This window comes from Solanum verrucosum, unplaced genomic scaffold, assembly GCF_900185275.1.
Source record: "Solanum verrucosum unplaced genomic scaffold, falcon-dt-bn FXZP01000009.1, whole genome shotgun sequence".
Lineage (NCBI taxonomy): Eukaryota > Viridiplantae > Streptophyta > Magnoliopsida > Solanales > Solanaceae > Solanum > Solanum verrucosum.
The window spans coordinates 2,498,520-2,519,869 of NW_026020231.1; the positions used below are offsets into that span (position 1 = coordinate 2,498,520).

General features: G+C 35.0%; 4 protein-coding genes across 5 annotated transcripts; all 4 read left to right on the forward strand.

Moving 5' to 3' along the window:
* Positions 1-1,245: 1,245 nt before the first annotated feature.
* LOC125832375 (uncharacterized) lies at positions 1,246-4,025 on the forward strand. Its single transcript, XM_049511519.1, has 2 exons — positions 1,246-1,579; positions 3,302-4,025. The coding sequence occupies exons 1-2, from the start codon at positions 1,246-1,248 to the stop codon at positions 3,445-3,447; spliced, it is 480 nt and encodes a 159-aa protein (XP_049367476.1). The 3' UTR covers positions 3,448-4,025.
* A 3,134-nt stretch (positions 4,026-7,159) lies between these two features.
* Positions 7,160-9,267, forward strand: LOC125832469 (uncharacterized). The gene is made up of 3 exons (XM_049511620.1): positions 7,160-7,867; positions 8,047-8,219; positions 8,844-9,267. Exons 1-3 carry the CDS (start codon positions 7,262-7,264, stop codon positions 9,016-9,018), a joined length of 954 nt encoding a protein of 317 aa, XP_049367577.1. The 5' UTR covers positions 7,160-7,261; the 3' UTR covers positions 9,019-9,267.
* Positions 9,268-10,617: 1,350 nt separating this feature from the next.
* LOC125832339 (methyl-CpG-binding domain-containing protein 11-like) lies at positions 10,618-12,936 on the forward strand. 2 transcript variants are annotated; one of them, XM_049511481.1, is made up of 2 exons: positions 10,618-10,720; positions 11,652-12,936. In XM_049511481.1, the coding sequence occupies exons 1-2, from the start codon at positions 10,652-10,654 to the stop codon at positions 12,732-12,734; spliced, it is 1,152 nt and encodes a 383-aa protein (XP_049367438.1). In that variant the 5' UTR covers positions 10,618-10,651; the 3' UTR covers positions 12,735-12,936. The 2 variants fall into 2 exon arrangements, with proteins under 2 accessions (XP_049367438.1, XP_049367437.1); XM_049511480.1 differs by having other exon boundaries at positions 10,624-10,720; positions 11,646-12,936.
* A 2,549-nt stretch (positions 12,937-15,485) lies between these two features.
* Positions 15,486-16,345, forward strand: LOC125832453 (cucumber peeling cupredoxin-like). The gene is made up of 2 exons (XM_049511605.1): positions 15,486-15,722; positions 15,825-16,345. Exons 1-2 carry the CDS (start codon positions 15,539-15,541, stop codon positions 16,256-16,258), a joined length of 618 nt encoding a protein of 205 aa, XP_049367562.1. The 5' UTR covers positions 15,486-15,538; the 3' UTR covers positions 16,259-16,345.
* Positions 16,346-21,350: the final 5,005 nt, after the last annotated feature.

Consider the following 21,350-nt stretch of genomic DNA (forward strand, 5'->3'; position numbering starts at 1 on the left):
TGACTCCAAACCACCATCAGTTATCAAATCCACTAGAAAGATGTTGAATCTAATGTAGAATCTACACAAGAGTACACTTCAAAACAATTCTGCAACAGGTGACTACTCTAAAAGCCAGATAGCAACAACTAAACTAATCGATCAAGTATAGTGTATTCTCCAAAAGACACGAAAGCACAACTATATTATAAGCTGAATCACTGATCTGAACTATAGAAGAAAACGAGAGAGTACTGATCTGCAATATGTAAGATGGAGCCCTGATCTGAGCTAAAATGCTATCAGAAACAGCCAAAAAATAATTTAAAACACTCCAAATAATCAGATTATATTGCACAAAGCACAATCAGATAGCCTTAAAAAAATCTACTCCTATGCTCTTCAAATTATCGCAAGTAGGGTGTGATTACCTACCAAGCACGAGTGATTTACCTAACAAGAAGGGTTTCAATGTAGAAGACAAGATCACAAAATCTGCAAATGGCCCAGAAAATAGGTTCAGAGCAAGAAAGAAAGGGAGACGGGATAGATAGCACCTGGTCGGTGGCGATGGAGGCTTCGGTGGTCTTTGGGATTTTTCCGGCCAGATCTGGTCGGTCTCGCCGGTGAATGCCTTGCCTTCGCCGGAGTTAGGTGCTCGCCGCTCGCTGCTCAGAGCAGCTGGAGGTCCTGTTTGTTGTTTTCGTCCTCGCCGGAACAACGGAGCACAGAGAAAGGAGCTCGCCGGTCGGAGCTGGTCCTCGCGATGCTTCTGGCCGGCGCAGCCTTCGCTTGCTGGCTAGGAGCACGGATCGGAGGCGGCGCCCGGTTGCCGGCTGGTTTTCGCGGCTGTTCGCTGACCGGCGCTGATCAGTGAAGAAGAAGAAGAAGAAGCAGAACGTCGGTGCAGTAGAAAGAGAGAGAGAGGAGAGATGTACAATTACTATATGTATTTTTTTTTTTTCTTTTGGTCAAATATATATATATATTTTTCATCAAAAAGAACTACCAAGCGTTTTTTGAGTAATTAAGAACTAAAAATAATACTAATTCAAATATGCACCTAATAAATGATGTCAAATTCAAGAGGTTTCGAGAATTTCCAAAATCTAGATATGTAACAAAAAAAAATTTTAATAAAAAAACAAACATAGATAAAAAGAGAAACAACAAAAAGAAATAAATGAAAAAGGAAAATTAGTCACAGTCGGGAAAAATTAAGAAGACGTGTCATAAATTAGTCCGATTGCCTACTTTTGATTGCAAATGATTTTTCCTTTTCAAAATTCCTCTAACAAAATCACTAAAATGAAATCGTGGCTCTCTCTCCGTAACATTCACCGTTCACCGCTAAATTTTTCCACCTCCGCCGCTAATTCCGTAACGCCGCCGCGCCGGTATTCGCCCTCCACCGCTACCACCTCCTCCTCCTCTATCCTTCGGTTCTCTTCTTTTATGCTAAATCTACAAAGCTCAATAACCTACTCGTATTCTTATCCTAATACGTCATCCGCTCGCTGCCGGGCTACCAGTGCTGGTCCACCTTCACCTCCACAGACCGAACCACCTAATAATGAAGAAGACTCATCATCGTCTCCAGGTATTCATAGCTCACTTTTTGTTATCATGTTATATCTGTTAGCAATTAGATTGATTTATTACCAATGCCTTGTAAAAGTGTGTAATATCTAACTTTGAAGTTATTCGAAATCACTTATGAAAGAACAAAGGGAGATTATGCTAAGCTCAAAATTTGGAGCAATTTATCCGGAATTGAGATAAACAATTTTAACATTAACTTTCATGAACAAGCTTAAATTGTATATCGATGATTTGCTTTAGTTGTAAGCATCTTTGTTCACTTCGAAAAGTTTTTCATAGATAAAACTACCATCAGTTTCAACTGATTTGGCCAGACAAGTTTGAAAAGTGTGTTTGAGTCTCAGATTGAGTCTGTGGAACAAGCCTGAAAAGTGTGTTCGAGTCTGATGCACCTTGGCTTAGGGTATTATAGTTATATGATTCCCTCTGGATGTGGCTATTGATATATACCTGATTTGATCAATTCACGTAGGGTGTGTTGAGTGCTCAGGAACTAAGAAGCATATGTTGCTTGGGATTTTGGTTTCAGTTGTGTAAAAACAAACTTACATACTCTATATATACATACATAATTGCATAAGTATTAGAATATTCTTCTTTTGTCTGAGATATGCTTATGGAATAAAATACTAGGTGTTTATAGAATTTGGATATACTTATTTTGGTTCAATGTCTTTTCAATTAATTTTTGTATGTTTGATTGCCGTATCCAGCACCCCCGTACTTCTTTCCGTGCCCCTAACCCTAAGTGTTAAGTGATAAATCATTCCCACCCATGTCCATTTAACATAGCTCTAAGGCATTCCTGGATACAGTATAGCAAATGATCTGCGAAATGGATAACCAAATGTTTGGTCTGCAAACTACATGGATATTTGGAGGCTAACCATCAGAGAAAACTAAAAATGTGGATGACAAAGACAATACATACATCATAACTTGGAGGTTATTGGTGGGAATGAGTTGAGTACTATTGTGATTAATAAATTATGGCCAGTGCACTTTTATTTTTGGATTCCCTTTAACCGTTTGTGAAATGATCAGTTGGCATTATTAACAGAGTTTAGGCATTGAGAGGCCAAACAACCACCACCATATAGTTATAATGTTTCATTCGCAGCGTATAAATTCAGTAATTGTCCAATAAATGATTTGGGTCACTTGCTCGATAACCTGAATCAAATATTTTTACATCCTTTTATTGTTCTTCTTTTCTTCTTCTTCTTCTTCTTCTTCCTCCTTTTTTTTGTGTGTGGGGTGGGGGTGGAGATTCAGGTAAAGATATCAGGCAGCTGTTTTATCCACGGTAAGGACATGTTCCCATGATGAGAATTCTTCAGGATTAGCAATTGCCAGAGAAAAAATAGTTAAGTTTCATGTTCGCCTGAAATTTCATTCTGTTATTAATTTAATGGCTTAGCATACCTTGTTTGCTGTGCTATTATTTTTGGTCTGATGATGGAGCTGGTTTGTGCTCTATTTCTGTACTAAAGGTATTCCCCTCTTGCATTATTTATAATTGATAATATGAGATGCTGATGGTCAAGATGCATCAGACTTTAGTGATAATCTGGGAAGTTATGTTGATTGAGCATGTCAGTAACTTTGACATTGTTTACTCTTCTTCTCAAACTTATGAAAGTCTTTTTCCTAGAGCATATGCGGTAACAGTGCTCATATTGTTTAGGATCCCTGACAAATGTTTAAATTTCTTAACCAGGTATCATGCCATCTTTTTCCAAAGCACAAGACACCTTGCGGATATTTTTTGCTGTCTTATTTTGGATGTCACTTTTCTTCTGGTATTCTGTGTGGGATGGGAAGAACGATGGCAGACTGAAGAAGGGTTCTCGATTTAGAAGATAAAATTGTAAGAAGTTTTATGTTGTCCTGTACAATTAACTCCTGATGCTGTCGTACGCGACAGTGTAAAGCATGGGGAGCAAAAGGGAAAAAGGAAAAAGAGGAGAAATTTAGTGTCTAAAGTTGTTTAGAGTTACTGAAAGAATGGAGATTCTTCTGTATACTTCACTTAAAGGTAGTTTAGAGCTCCTTGTTAGCCCAGCTAGCATTAGTTCATTCATGCTGTGATCTTACTCTTTTAGAGCCTTAAGAGTAAAAACTTCTGTACAATTATATGGGATTAGAGTCTATTGCAGTGCTCCTTATATTCTCTCATCTTGGGAAATGCAGTGCTCTTTTCTTCTCTCTCTCTCTCCCCCTCGTGGTGTGTGTTGTGAATTGAAAAAGAAAACCTAAATAATTAGTACGTTATTGCTATCTAATACCAGAGCTATTGGACTTAACATGTTTTAAAGTAGTTCCCTTGGGGAAGTTTTGAAAGTATCAGTTCTACAAATACTCATGTATCTGAATTTCTGAAGATCACAAGCTTCGTTCTCTTTCCTTGCCTTCTTAAACTTGATGCTGATCAAGTAAGTCAAGATTAATACCTTCAGTGTATCTGCATGGTATGAGATTGGAAAATCATGTGGTAGTGGCTTTCATCCTTGTGAAGGGAAATGTAGATTTGTACCGCATATCTTTGGGTAGAACATATTGTTTTATTTGTGAAAGAAGAAATTGGAGCAATTGAGATTTAATGAGCTGAAGCAACTAATAGTGTCTTTTCGTTGGTGAATGTGGTGTGTAATTTCTATTCTCGCGGGAGCTATTTTTGTTCTACCTGAACTGTTGATTGAAGATTTGCATATCTTCCTTGTTTATGAGTAACGTGGTTTAGTACTCGTATTCAAATAAGTCTTGCTTAACAAGATCATAAATACCAACAAACAAGAAAATCAGCTGGGATGCAAGATGTCCCGGAGTTGCTTTGAAACTTTTCATTACGGCTGGTTAATATCTCTATGCCAGTTATTATAAATGAAATAATAAATAACTCTATGCATCAATAATAGTTGTTCTCTTTTCTGTTGCTTTTCCTTATGTGAGTGAATGGAAATTTAAGAAAAACTTGATGAGCTAAGCATAATATGTGTTTTTAAGTTCAGACTAGAGTCCTCGGGCTATGGCATAAATAGCTTTGGGGTTGGAACTATGACAGTATTGAAAAACATAGTTTTGTGAGAAAGCGGTAATTGTGGTTTATTTCAAGGGCATCTATCAAGTGATAGACAGTTCATTTGTGTTCCTTCTACTACTGTATTAGATTGTAGATTTGCTCGTGAAAGAGCATAATTTGCCTACTTTCATCTTGAGCATATTCATTTGAACTCTCGCTATGGGGGTATGAATGGAACTGGAAACTCGCAATGCTGGAAGTTGCTTAAAACTTGTATCTATACGTTAAAAGCAGGACCATCTTCCTCTGGTACCAGAAAAGAGGAGATTGGTATATTTATCCTTGCAGTTAAAGACAGGGCAGCTGGTCCCCCTTTATCTGGCATTCCATTGCATTATTGTTGACTGGCTAGCAAACATAGGAACGAACCGACTAGAAGTCTGGTAATAACACTTTTGATTGTCTCTATTATAACGTGTTTGGTTAATGGTTATGTTGAATCATTGTCAACAAGGACCTCTTTTAACTTCACTTTAGTATCGTGTTATTCGTGCATTAGATGTGCCATCAAACCCCAAAATAGTCCTCAGTTATATTCAGATGGAATCTTTGGTAGAATAGTTGAGGGATCCTGAGTCTTTGAAATGTTCAACCTGTGTAAAATTCCATGGATTTGAAGTGTTTCGACGTCGGTATGTGGAAACTTAAAGAAGGAAATGAGGAGAAACTGTTTGTTCAACTCGTTTTCAACATGCAAAAATAATCTGTGTCAATTTGCAATTATGTTCCAGCTGCTAGGAAGATTCAATCATTTGAGAAAGGTGGAGCCACACTGTCCCAAAATATCTCTCGTCGACTTCCTTTTGATTTGGTGTGTTATTTAACAGTATGAACATTTCTCATTAGTAACTGATAACCCAACCTACACAGATGTGTGTTTAGAAACTTAAATTGCAATGGAATAGTTACAATTTCTTGTACCAAAAAAAAGGTTACTACAACTAGTTAGTCCCGAGTGTGTAATATAAAGATGGAGCAATTGCATATGTTATTCAATTATCGACCTTTCTGGGCCGTAGATTCTCAATAGTGAACACCATTTTTGAAAGTCCTTTTTTGTGGAAGTGTTGGAAAATAATTCAGTATCTTAACTACTTTTTAACGTGAGGATACTAATGGCAAAAATACGTCAAGTTTAAACGCGGGAAAACTATAGGGAAACGTTATTTGAGTTTTTGAACATTTATTACCTTGAATTCCCATGAACCTGGAGTTTCAACTTTGAATTGATAAAAGTTTGGTTTAGAACTCCCAACTAACTTTCACAATTTAATTGTGAAGTTTGAATTCCATGTATCTTTGAAATTTGACTAAAAAAGATTTTGAACAATATGAATCATTCATGAAGCTTAAGGACAACAAATTTGTAGAACTTAGTTCCAAAAATTTGAATGCCATGAAATTTGAAATTATACAAATTTTTGCCCTTCAAGTGTGAAAGATTAAACACGATCCATTAATTTAAACTCTATCAAAGTCTGAACTGAACCCATAAATAGAATTTAAACTCTATTAATTTGAAAAAAGTCTGAACTGAACCCATAAATAGAATTTAAACTCTATCAAAGTTTTATGAAGTTGTTAGTGTTTAAGTTAGGGACAGTTTTCTTATTCATATAGTATTATTTTTTCCTTAAGAAGTTTATATCTCACGATTACATTTTAAACCGGTCCCAAAATTGACCATTCGGGCTAATTTTTACTAATCAAGTGATCTTGAGAGTGAAAACGAATGCTAATTTTTACATAGTCTACTGTCAAGTGATCGTGGGAGTGAAAATAATTGACCAATATATTTGGACTATCTGATTATGTGTATAACATATAGTGCTTAAGTGTCTAAATAGTATATGCATATATTTTTATTTAATATAATGGACAAATTAATATGAGATAACTATTTTTAATATTCCCTCCGTCCCATTTTATGTGGCAACATTTGATCGGACACGGAATTTAAGAAATAAATAAAGACTTTGAAATGTTTACCAAATTAGCCTTTAAAAAGTAGACTCACTTTTCTCTCTCCTCATAAATGTATTGAAGTATTATTTTAAAATTAAATGAGATCAACAAGGATAAAAGATGAATTGTACTTTAAATACTTACCATATTAGGAAAATTGATACTTTTTTTTTTGGATTGATCAAAAAGGAAATGGTGTCACATAAAATGGGACGGAGGGAGTAATAAAACAAAGGAATGTTTCAATCATGTCGATGAATAACCTAGAAAAGATAGATTTATGTAAGTTTCCATCGTGGGGTCACCACGTAGAGGCTCAATCATATTTGGAACTTGGCCCACGGCAGTATGGTTGGCTTAGGGAGCTTATTTAGAACCGTTGATTTACACGTCTTAAAATATTCAACATGCAGATTTATAGTATTAATCTAGACTTTAAGTCGTTTCCACTTTATTTGTCCAATCAACGGTTTTAGATTTACTCTTATCAGCGATTATTTTGCTTCTATAAAACCATTCAATCCATTGTGCCAACAACTTCACACTCTCTCCCCCAAAGGAGGGCAGCGGAGGTTACTCGCCTTTTGCTTCTGAATCAGATAGACCGATCTGCAAATTGATCCGACGAATAAGATGTTATTGAGAAGCTCATCAACCCCTTTACTTAATTCATGGAAACCGAAATCATGTGGGTCGTCGCCGGAATCCGATTTATTACCCATAACGACCCAGCAATTGAACAGGACACGATCTGTGTTAATGTCGACGTCGTTTGGTCCGGATGAAACTCCGGCGAAACATACGTCTCCGACAAAACATGCACCTAATAGGTGTATGTGCGAGTTGGACCCACGAGATCCAGCTGTTCCGAAAAAGAACAAAAACGGAACAAAAAGAGAGGCGAAGACTCTGAAGCTAAAGAATAACGAAGTGGGTTCGACGGAGGTGAGGAGGTTGTTGTCGAATTCTGGTTTGGGGAATGCGGAGGAGGAGGCTAGTGTGGCGGTTGAGGAGAAAGGGAGGGTGTTGCAGTCTCTGGTGGCGGGTGGTGTAGGTGGAGGAGGAGGAGGAGGTAAAGTTTGCGGTGGCGGAGGGTCGCATGGAGGAGATGGGTCTGATTCTCATGATTCAAATAGTTGGCATGGACCTGATAGTATAGATGCCTATTACCAGAAAATGATCGAAGCCCACCCAGGAAATGGTCTCCTTCTGGCCAATTACGCCAGATTCTTGAAAGAGGTAAAAAAATTCTAGATGAAATTTCCTCTGCCTTTTATAAAGTCAGATCCAGAATTTTGACTTGATAGGTTCAAAACAGCTCCATCCGCCTAATTTTGTTTTGAGTTGTTTAATTGATTCATTTTTTACTACTACACTGATTTATTGATTCGTGGGATGCCAATTATTGATGCAAACAGGTTAAAGCTGATTTAGAAAAAGCTGAGGAATACTGCGGAAGAGCGATTTTAGCAAACCCGAATGATGGTAATGCGTTGTCTCTGTACGCTGAACTGATATGGCAAACTCAGAAAGACGCTGCTCGTGCCCACACTTACTTTGATCGAGCTGTGAAATCTGACCCTAATGACTGGTATGCATATGCTTTGCATTTCCTTTATAAGATTTGAAATATTCAGTGGGATAAAGATTGTTATATATGTCACTTTCTGGGCATTGTTATCATGTTTATGATTGATGGAACCTCCAATTGATTCCAGCCTGAATGAATGGGCTCTCTACCAGATGGGCCACTTTTTTTGGAGCTATTTGTCCTCTCTCTCAAAAATATCTTGGTGGTCCATTTGCCCATACTTTTATTTACTTAATTATATTTTTAGCACGTCCCTTCCGTGTGGGTTTGATTTGTTATTCATGGCCAAACACGTGTAAGTGATGGTGAAATTTGATCTCAAGACTTTTGCATGCTTTGATATCATATTAAAAGATTTGGACTTTGAACCTAATCAGCATGATATCAAAGCAAGCAAGAGCTCTGGAAATCGAGTCTCATCCATTATCAAAAAGAATTTTCACATGTTTGGTTCATGAAAAGAACATGCCACTTGTGAGGGGTGTGTTGAAAGACATAACTAAATAAATAAAAATAACATCTGTCTAATAGCGAAGGTCACATATTTCAACAGATTGACCCTGCTAACCTTAGGATGACATGTTTTATTTTGACTCCTAACGTGACGAACGGGTATTATTGCAGCTACGTACTGGGCTCTTATGCTCGATTCATGTGGGATGCTGGTGAAGAATATGAGAATGAGGGTGAGGACGATGAACTGAGTAGGCAATTTGGTATACAACATGAGAATTCAGCACCAGCCCAGAACTTCTTTGGTGCACCGTCTCATCGACCTCCCTTGACTGCTGCTTCTTAGTTTCACAGCCTCTCTTCCCATGTTTATCAGACTCTTGAGCACATGGTTTAGATAACTAATAAGTACTGCTAGTATATAAGTAGCTATGAAATAGATTGCTCTCGACTATGAAGAGTTTTCCTTCCGTCTCTTTTACAAGCTCTAACTAATTTTTATTTTGTGATGTCTGATAAGTGATAACCGAGTATTATAATTTGTATACTTCGCGTTGTTTCTCAAATAATAATGCATAAAGTGAGTTGTTTTGTAGTTTGCTTAAAACTCACCATTTTCCATAAAACACAAGTTCCAGGTGTTCTTGCTGTAGTATGCAACTCCAGATTATTATTTTTATAAAGGTAGTGTTGGGGCATCTTACCCGGTACCTTTAAATATTTGATTGAATACTTGCTACCTCTCATTAGCATGTATCAAAGTTCATCGATTTGTTTGCTCTTTTAGATTGGGCCATTTTCTTGGGCTTGTATTTCATGTTAATCCATGCTTGAACTAGTCCAATATAGACTTGGGCTACCACCATATTGCGGAGTGTGTTGGAAGATTCTCAGAAGTGTTCAATTCAACTGAATAATGATGAAGTGATATTTGAATAAACTGTTAATTATCAGAATTATTTCCTTATTCTATTTTCTTGTCAGGTAAATAATTGAGAGGATTAAAAAATATTTACTGATATATATGTTTCTGTTATAAAATAATAATAAAGATCTATCAAAACATCAAAAGATAATACTAGTAATAAAATATCAAAACAACAAAAGATATAGTCCAAGAAAAAAGGGGGAGAGAGAGATTTTTTATTTATTTTCAAACAAAATAATTTGAAGGGAAAAAGGTCTGAAAAATACTTTAACTTTGGTCGAAATTGCTGTTACGATACCAAATTTTATGGAGGACTTTTACCCCTGAACTATTTAATAATGTATTTTTTACCCCCTGAACTATTTAATAATATATTTTAAAGATTTACATGTGGACACATTACTATTTATAATTATGCATTATTTTTTATGTTCACGTGAACACATATATATCTTTAAAATACACTATTAAATAATGCAGAAATAAAAGGTCATTTTCAAAGTTTGATATCGTAACAACAATTTGTTTACTTAAACTATTTGCGAGCAATCTACTTAATTTCAAACCTATCCAAAAATATGCTAAATGTTTGTAACAGTAAACTCCCAAGGTTGATTTAACAGTCCTTTTGTTTTCGCCTCTGGTTTAGTAGTAGTAGTAGTAATAAAAGGAGATTGCGTAAGAAACATGACTTGCGCTACCGGATCCAAAATCCAATATTTAAATTCAGTTAATAGAGTTTTGGGGAACGTTATCCACTGGAAAACAAAAAAAAGTAAGGCATGAACTAATCCAAAAATGGAGCACGTCGTTTGATTGAGCCAGCAGACACCACGTGTCTAACCTCATAAATCACAGAAAAAGAGAATAGTCACCCTATACCATAATAGCTTTTATTCAACAAATCCTATCCGTCCACTTGTGCGACGTGTGATAAATTTGTTGCGTGTTTGAGGCGGTTTCGTACGTCTTTTAAGTATATGTCAAGCAAGCTTCATAAATGGTTTTACTGATGCAAGTTTTTGAGTTTTGATATTTGGAGAAGACAATAATGGCAAGTAACAATATGGATCTTTCGCCTGTGGAGCTTCCTGCGGCGCCTCTGTCTTGGAAGAAACTGGTAATTTTTTACCAATATTTCTAGTGTTGTTTGTTCTTCTGCTCTACAAGGCTATGTATGTTACTACTCTTTTGGTTGTTTTGAGTATGCTATAGTTCCACTCAAATTGTTTCATATGGCTTTCAGTTATTAATTCTATTTATTTTCCCTTATTTCAGTTAGTAGTTGAGTATATTCTTCACTTTGTAGCCTCGATTTATTTCTTACTTCAGTCTGATCAGATATGGAATACCAGATTTAAGTGATTTTCTCTTGTTTGTTCCTGTTGTTGATTGAAGAGTTGACTTTGGGAGAGAGAGAAAGAGTTGGTGATCTGTTTAACAAGCTAGATTAAGGTAACAAAGTTTAGTTTTTGGTTATGTAACAGAAGCTGATTTTTGTTGTTGCAAAGGCTGGAGTTTCTTCTGAGCTTCTTGAAGAAATTTCTATTTTCTAGTCACTACAAGTTAAACATGAACTGTGGATGACAATATAGTGGAATGTGAGTGTAAATTTCATTTAGAAATAACTAGTAAACCAACCATACAAAAATTACAATATGAATAATACTACTGTTTCTGTTCATTATGCTTGAAATCTAAATAAGCTTATATGGTTCAACACTTGACAACCACCATGACTTGCGCCATCTCAAAAGTTCGGAGGGAATTGTGAGGTACCAAATGGGAAGTAATTAATAGTTCTCTTTCTTTTCGGTGTCTGTTTTCTTCTGTCTTTAATTATTCTCTTCACGAGCTAGATATCCGTATCCATGTTCGTGATATCGTTATTGATGAGTGAAGAATTCTGTATGGTGTCCTACTTAGCTTGTTTGAGAAATCAGTATTTGAAAGTTCCCTGGATTGTATCCTTCAACAAGGGATAGTTAAGTATTTCTTGTGAGGCATAGTTGGACACCTTATATATTTTCCTCTTATCTGTTTATTTGCAGCTCATGCCGAAAAAGGGTGTTAGAGCAAAGAAGAATGAGGTTGTATTTGTTGCTCCAACAGGAGAGGAGATAAGGAATAAGAGGCAGTTGGAGAAGTACCTGAAAACACACAATGGAAATCCTGGTATGTCAGAATTTGATTGGACTACTGGTGAGGCTCCGAGGAGATCAGCACGGATCAGTCAGAAGGTTAAGGCAATGCCACTTCCAGCAGTGCTTGAGCCGGCAAAGAAGCGACAGCGTACGTCTTATGCTACAAAAAAAGAAGAGGAAATGGATATCGCAGATATAGAGAAGGAAAACATGGAATCTGCCATAGAAGAAAAGGAAGGCTTGGAGAAGGAGGAGAATGTAGTAGAAGATGAAATGGTGGACACAGAGCACAAGAAAGAAGAGGAATTGTCTGGTGGAGATGTCTTGCAGAGGCAGAAATATGAAGCCAGTAATGACGTTCCAGCCAAGGATGGAGGCAAACTGGCTCAAAATGGCATAGAGGAGACTATAGTAGAAGTTGAAATGGAGGACAAGGGGGATGAGATGGGCGCTAATAAGGAAAACACAGAGCATAAAAAAGAAGAGGAAATGGCTGGTACAGAGGTTTCAGATAGGAAAACTGAGGCCAGCAATGACATTCAGTTTGAGGATGGAGATAAAATGGCTGAAAATGTTACAGAGGAGACTATAGCAATTGATGCCGACTTCTGGAATGATTCCATGGACAAGGACTATTTGAAGGGAGTGTTTGCAAATGCTGCATTTGGAGAAACAAATGGTGCTGAAGCAGGAATAGAAGTCGGGGAGAAACCAGGATACGGGGAAAATATTGAGTCCCAGATTGATATAGACATTAGTGGAGCAGATAACATGAATCACGACATTCCAGATAAGGGTACACCAGAAAGAAATGTCGCAGGAGGAGAGACGTGTTATGGAGAAGCTAGTGGTTTCCGTGAAGAGCCTAGTTCGGTGGAGGAGGAGAAAAATAAGAACAGGGCTGGCCTGGTTATGGATAATGGCCAGATTAACCAGCCAGAGCGAGCACATACCCCACAACATCAATCTGCTGCTACCATTAGTTGTTGAGTGTAGCATCTAAAATAAATTAGGCCTTCGCCCAGTGCATGTTTAATCCGTACTAGGACGATTATAATAGTTTGCTTAGTAGTTTAGGAATTAGCGTTTTAGAGATCAACTTTCCTGATCTTTCTGTGATCTGTACTTTGTGATATATTGTGGTCTTCTAGTATCTTACTAACATAAATAAATGTCAACTTGTTCATTGTGATCTTTCTTGTTTATTGGTACGCCTGAAATTCAATATATAACTTAAAAAATGTCTTAAGAAATAACGGTGTCTCGAGTTCAGATGGTTAGAACTCACAGCTAAGTAAGAGTAAGACGGTGTAAACTTGGAGATTGAAATTCTAGCTAATTAAGAGAAAGTCGATTGCAATTTTGTATCATGGATTCATGATTGTTTTTAGGCATAATACATATATTGACTCCTAAACTTGGCTTCAAATTTTAACTTTGACCTTTAACTTTGTAAGTGCACAAATAGGCACTTTAACTATCCAAAACTTAAACAAAAAAACACTCGAATCCTACCTGGCAAAATGCGTGAAATACACTCAAATTAGGCGCGTCAGATGTAAAAATTCAGGGGGTCAACAGTAAAAAAAGAATTGAAAGGACAATTAAACCCTTTTTATATTTTTTTCAACAATTTTCCCCTCTTTTTTGCATTATTTGTTGTTTACTGCAAAATGCAAGTGACATTTAATAAATTTTTTTGTTATTACGAAAAAAAATTATAATGAAGTTTTTTTTTGGCAAGAAGGAAAAAGGAACACGTGTAGTACTAAATTTTTTTTTTGAGATTCAATCAATTTTTTTTGTCTTTGAAATATTTCTAGCTGTTAATTACTGTAATTTATAGTACTTTCTAAGAAATTTTCAAATAATATATATTATTTCATTTGTCCGAATTTATGCCTCACCGGTAAAATTTGAAGAGTCAATCAGATCTTTTATATATTTTTATATCTTTTAAATATTTAAGTAATTAATTATCGTGATTTATAATATTTTATACAATTATTTAGTATGGTAAAAGAAATTTAAAAGAAACACGCATCCTTCAATAGTAAAATATGCGTCCCCCTTTTTTTTTTACAGGTTGACCTCCTGTCTGTATAGTCTTTTTTTGTCCAGAAGGAAAAAGGAACACGTGTCGACCCCAATGTCCTCTCTATTCCCGCTTATTATATTATATACTAGTGATGAAGAGCCCGTGCTAATAATTAATTTAAAAGTTAATTTTTAATTGACGTTAAATAAATAGTTTTAAATTTTAAATTTGAATAAATTATATATATTTATATGGTAGTAAATGTTCATGTTAACTCTAAAATGAATACATCACTATTAATAAAGCTTGAAGTTTAAAGAAAAATCCTTAAATGACCAAAATAACCCTTAAACTCAATTTTAATCACAAAAAGCATACATGTCCACGGTGTGGTGGCTGATTCATCAACTAATTTTTTGTATGTTTTTTCAAAAATATTTTAGTTGCTAATTTGTTATAATTTATAAAAATCATTAACGTCATTTTCGAATAACTTATAGTATTGTTAACTTTCAATAATATATATTGTTCCATCTATTCAAATTCATGTGTCACCAATAGAATTTCAAGAGTCAACATGAAATTTTCTAAAAAAAATATATTTTAATTATGATTTATAGTACTTTTAAATATAACGTATAGTGTGTTTGTAGGCTCTTATTAGATTGAAAAAATATTTTAAATTAGTAATTATTGTAATTAATAGTGTATATTACGTAATTTTTAAATTTGTAATAAATTTTTTTAAATATTAAGTCTAATAATTTATAGTATCTTAAATGTAATCTATGAATACACATAAATTAAAAAAAGAAATAAGACAAATAAATTATAAATTGAATAATTGACATTTTCAAATATTAATTTATCACAAAATGAAAGTGAAGGAAGAAGTTGTGAGGCAAAAATAAAGAGAAATTATTTGAAAAGGTGTCAAATAGACAGGAAAACGGGCCCATATGCATTGAATAGTTGGCAGCCATTGAGTGGGTCACTAATACACGTGGCAGCGTGTGCATTTCACGCTTTTGGCTCCAAAAATCGCGTGTTTATTTATTTAAAGGTAGGATAGTTAAAGTGCCTATTTGTGCATTATGAAAATTGGAGGTCAAAGTTAAAATTTGAAGCCAAGTTTAGGGGTCAATATATGTATTATGCCTTGTTTTTATAGTAACAAAGTGTAGTAGTTTAAACAAAAATTCTCACAGGAAGGATTAAAGCTATCAAAAATATGTACAGTAGTTTTTTAAAGGGTGAGGAGGTATGTAAGAAGCAATAATTTTTCTGATAATCAAAGGAGGAACCTTACTTTACAGTTGCAAATCATTTTCGTCTATCGTATTGCAAAACTGTGCAAGTCCAGGTATCGTAAAAAGAAAGGTTCAACTTCCAAGTCAAGTGTTCATTTACTAATTGCTCCATTTGATTATTTTGGGAGTTGAATTAGCCCCATTTTCCAACATCTCTTTCGGGTTCTTCTTTCTACCTCATTTCCCTGTTAATGTTTCAATCAACATTAAATTCCTCACCGCTCTTGCTATAATAGAAACTCAAGACCCAGCACCACGCAATTTAAGAGTTTAGACCAATTCAAAAATCCCTTCCCTTATATATACAGAACCATTTTGTCTATCTAGTCATCTCATCCTACCCTAACAAGACAAGAGTACGTAGTAATCATCAATTTCCTCACTAGTGACTTCCAAAAAACGTCTTTTGAAAAGAATTAAGAAATTAGTTACCAAAAACTTAAGATATGGACAAAATGTTGTGCATGATGGTCTTTGGTGTTTTAGCCGTTGCAAGTATGATGCAAGACGCAACAGCCCAAACGGTGCATGTGGTTGGGGACGATATGGGTTGGATCATACCAAGCAATGGCGCGGCAGCTTATACAACTTGGGCTGCTGGGAAAACCTTCAGCGTTGGTGACACACTAGGTATGTGTAATTAATCAATTTCCATTTTCTGATATCTTTCAGCTTATTTTGTATTAGCACACCTCCGGTGTCTGATTATGTTACTTTTCGTATTTTATACAGTATTCAATTTCATGACCGACCGACATGACGTGCTGCAAGTAGAAAAAACATCGTTCGATGGTTGCAATTCACAGAATGCCATAGGGAATGCCATAATGACAGGACCAGCAAATATGACTCTAGACTCTACTGGAGAACACTACTATATTTGCACTTTTGGTATGCACTGCCTAAATGGCCAGAAATTAGCTATTACAGTTTCCAGCGGCACCGGTACTCCAGAAGCCAACCCGCCTAACCCAAGCAATCCAACAACTCCTGTTGTGCGACAACCAGAAGCTTGTGCACCTACACCCTCTGCTGCAGGACCTTCAAATTCTGTTCCAGGTGGTCGTCCTCCTCCTCCTCCTCCTCCTACGCCTTCGTCCTCAACGACCGTGTTGGCCAGTTTTGTACTCAGTCTGTCCACCATTGCCTTGGCCACTTTACTTTAAATTGGGCAAATTAAGGAGGTGTTGAGCTTCCTAGTTTATACGTAATAATAATGTGATGGATTTTTTTTTAATTATTGGATTGAGTTTTGTTTTGTGAGTGGCAGTAAAATTGTTGTATTGTTTTTACGATCATCATCAGTGCAAATTATTTTGGTACAGTAGGCATGTCCCCTTGTAGTATCGAATAAACAATCTATAAGTAACAGTTATGGTGTATTTTATCATACCAATATTTGTTGATCCAATATAAATAATGATGGTGAATAATTCTGCAGTAATTCATACCAAGCATGTAAAGATGATAGTTTTACCATCTCCAGTGATACAAAATAAATAAATAAATAAATTTATCTTTGATTAAGTTGAAACCTGGGTGATATACGTATAAGTCCCACAGACCCAATTTAAATTTCCATGCTTTAAAGCCTCTAAAGTTGGTGTTTCACAAATCACACTGACAGTAAATTCATGATGTAACATTCAAGTCCATTCAATGGAAAAGGTCTAGGTTGTCGAAAGATAATCCCCACATTGTCTCTAAAACAAACTTACTAATTATTCTTGTTCTAGAGTCCCTGCAACCATTTGAGCATACTTAGCCAATTGAGTGAACTTCAAAGCATACTGCTTCATACTCATATTTTTTTGACGAAAGTTGATAAATTCAAGTATTTTTATCTCCCTCATCTCAAGGAGAAAGAACATATCAAGGAAAACAGCTTTAAACAAAGTCCAAGAAGATTATTAACATAACGATCATCAGGGGTACTTAGGTTTAATATGTCGCATATTAGTTAATCCATTTTCTTAGAAAACGAAAGAAATTATTTTAAATCTCAAAGTGATCATATATGAACAAAAAAATAAATATATTTTACTCTCCTTAACACTGCGATACATTTCTAGCTAGTACGATATTAAAACGATTCCAATTGTTCCCCTGTTTCGATGAACTAACCGTTTAACTTGTATTCACTTTATTTTTCAGAAGTCAATATTCACCAAAGCGAGATGGTATCGTTGCTTGATTTAGACTCTGTATAGTGCTCTCTATGATCATATAGAGTTTCAAATTGTTGGTGAATCTATTCTTTATCATGTCGACAATGATCAGAGAGTCTAATTCCATCCAAATGTTTGCCAATTGGCTCCATACATTGTTGTTTTTGCCTCGGCCTCAGTGTTGCTACTGCAACAGAGAATGCATAACTTACATCGCCATTATCATTCCTTAGAATTTTACAAAACAACTATGAACATATTTCTCAGTAAAGTTTTAGGTTAAATTTTTTTAAAAATATTCAATGACAAAGAGACAAAGATATGATGAAGTAACGTTACTTGGAGTGAATCTTAACGTTACTACTCAATCTTTTTTTCTTTTTGTCATTAAATTTTTTTAATAAAATATAACCTAAAATGTTATTAAAAATGTTTATATTAATTTTGTAAAAAAAATTTAAAAAAAGTTACTTTGGTAAAAAAAATCCCATTCCTTACCACACCACTAATACGGCAGTTTACCTGCTCTTCCTATGTCCTTTAAGAAACTTCCATTAGTGTTGGTTTTGATCACCTCATTAAAACATTTACTTCTCAGGATATGTTTTTATCTACCATTTCGGATAAGTTATCCCGCTATTTATCTAAATTTGCCTTTAAAAACAATCCGAAATAGTTTAATTCTATAAATGTTCTTTGGATGCATTCATATCTTTATATTTATCATTATCATATTATCTGGTAAGTTCCCTTGCCATTAACTAATCTAAACTAAAATATTAGCCCTTAATTAATTGGTAATTCTTAATTTAGTAGAGAAACTTAGCATAACTATCAGCTGTAAATCAATTTCGTAATTGTTGTAAAGAAAAATAGCTATAAGTCTCATGTACCGTAATATGAAAGGTTCAAGTCAAGTGTGTATTGACTTTCATTAATTATATACTATTTTTTATTACTTAGGGAGTTGAATTAGCCCGCCTTCTACTTTTCTCCTTCGAGATCTAATTTCCTGCTCATTTTTTTCTTGATGGTCCAACCAACATTAAATTCCTACTTTGATTTCCCACCACTCTTGCTATAATAGAAAGTCATAAGTCATAACCAAGCACCACGCAAGTTGAAAGTTTAGACCAATTCAAAATCCCTTCTCTTATATATAGAGAATCATATTGTGCTAGCTATATATAGACATCTCATCCTTAATTCCCTATCAAACTAGCAATTACCAATAAAGTGCAAAAAATAACGTTACCAAAAAATTAAGACATGGACAAAATGTTGTACATGATCGTCTTTAGTGCTTTAGTAATCGCAAATATGGTGCAAGACACGGCAGCACAAACGGGAATCTTTGACCAAAATAAGCCATTATTAAAATCAATTCACAAAAATAGTACATTTTTAATTTTTTTTACGAAACTAGTATAAACGTGGTTCACAATAACGTTTTAGGCTTTATTTTATTCAAGGACAAAACGGTACAAAACGGCAAAAAGCTGACGGCAATAAAACGTGACTGTCAATAACGTTTTAGACTTCGTTACTGACAAACACGTTTTACAGCTATACACGTTTTACAGCTATACATGAGTGACATTTCATATTTCGTTACTCTGAGTCACGTTTTATGGCTAAAACGTCACTCACAGTAACATTTATTGAGAATCTAATCACGGGCACTGCAAATTAGGAATCGAATCCTGCGAAAATCTTGCAAAGTGTAAGACGTAACTGGAAGTAACGTTTCACACTTAAAATGTTACTCAAAAGTACGTTTTATGTTTCGTTACTCTCAACCACGTTTTAGGTGTAAAACGGTACTCTACGTAACATTTCTTTAGAATTCAATCACGGGCCTGCAAATTAAGAATCAATCCTGGCAATGCAGAATCTTGCAGATTACAAAACGTTACTGCTAGTCACGTTTTAACTTTAAAACGTGACTAGCAAGTACGACACTCAGCTAAAGTTATACTTTTTCATTTTTCAAACTGACCACGTGATTTTTTATATAAACCTTGTTTAAACAAATAAATGTTCAACACATTTCAACATTCAGCCAAGTTTTTTCTTGTGTAGCCCATTATTGAAACAATTTTCACAAAAGTTCATAGGTATGAATAAAATAAGTCAAGTTAGTATATCATATTATGTTATTATTTTATCACAGTTTTATAAATATTTTTCTGGTTTATTGATTATAAAATGTCTTATTTTTATGTGTAGGAATCAAAATGGCAAATTTTGAGCATAATGTGATGGTTGCTTTATATTGGGGTGGCGAAATAATTACTGAAATGAATGGATTTAGGTATAATGAATGTGCTAGAATGATTATTAGTATGTCTACTTCAACAAATTATGTTGAATTGGTTGGATTATTGCATGAGAAGATGGAAACAAATAGTGAAAATATTGAAATGAATATTACTGGAAAATATCCATGTTCAATTCAAGGTAGCAATGCAAGGTTTATTGAGTTTAAAATTGAGAATGATCAATCCTTGCAACAATTTTTTCTCATACCTCAAAAATTTGCGGATAAAATTGATATAAATGTTTTGGAGATGTATGTAATGACCAAATCAAGAAATCAAAATGATGTATTTCAAATTAGTGGTCAACATGGTTTTCACATGAATCTATTGGCTCAAAATTATGGATTTGCCACGATCAGTCAACCTCATTTTACAGAACCGATTATTCCACCATCATTCCAACAATTGTCTATGCATGACCATCGACCATTTGGTGAAGGCTCAAGTAGCCAAAGACATTTTGATAGTAATCACATGGAATATGAGGCCAGGTAAAGTAACAAGTTTATATTTTACTTAATTTTAGTGTAACAATTTGTGAACATAACTTGTTGAGTAGTTTATTATTTAATTAGTTTCACAACTTTGTTAGAATTTAACTAATATTTTTTTCACAGAGAAAATGAGACCGACATTGATTTACATAATGATGTAAATGCTGAAATTAGTGATGAAAGTTCGGAGGAAGATGAACCTTCAAAAGATGATGATGAAAGTGAACCTGATGAAGATATAGTTGATATTAGAGATTTTTCTCAAAATGATATTGGTATAAATCATTCTAATCGATGTGAACAGGATGTGCCTGAAATGCAAAATCATGATGTACCCTATTTCAGGACCTTGGAGAATGAGGAAGACATTTTCATGTCTACATGTGAATCTGAGATGGAACATTGTTCAGTTTGGTCTGAGGATGCCAAAAAAGAGTTGAAAAAAGGTATGTGTTTTAGTAGTAAAGAAAAACTAAAACGGGCTGTGGCGATTTGGAGTTTGAAAAAAAATAAAAAGTTCAAGGTGGTAACATCAAACAAGAGTCTATGGGTTGTGAGATGCAAGTTTTATACTTTATTGGGCTGCTTGTGGTTTCTTCGAGGACGAAAGGTTGGAGATAATCTTTGGAAAATGGGAAAATATATTGAAAATCATAGATGTGAAACTGAAGGGCTTTCTAGAGGTCACGCCAACCTAAATACCAATTTGATTGCATCCTTGATTCTAAATCAAATTAAACATAATCCTAAAGTTTTGGTGGTAGATGTCATTTCGAAGGTTCACGAAAAATTTGGCCATCAAGTTACATACAGAAAGGCGTGGCTTGGACGTCAACGTGCATTTGAATTGGTGTATGGTAACTTTGAGAAATCATTTAGTGACTTACCCAAATTTTTTGCAGCTTTTCAACACTTTAATCATGGAACAATTGTGGAATGGAAACATGAAGAGTCTATGAGTTCATTGGAGGTAAAAACTTTTAAATTTGTATTTTGGGCTTTCAAGCCATGCATTGATGGATTCCAAACATGTCGCCCTGTTTAAATTTCTCTAGCGTTTGCTATTGTAGACAAAGAATCGAAAGAGGCATGAAAGTGGTTTTTTAGAAATTTGAGTGCACATGTGATAAAGAATAGAGAGGGTATTTGTGTTATCTCTGATAGAGCAAAAGGAATCTTGACTAGTTTGCAGGAGTTGCGGCGATTTCAGGAGCCTCAAGTCTTCCATCGATTTTGCATAAGGCATCTTAAGAGTAATTTTCAATCTCGATTTCC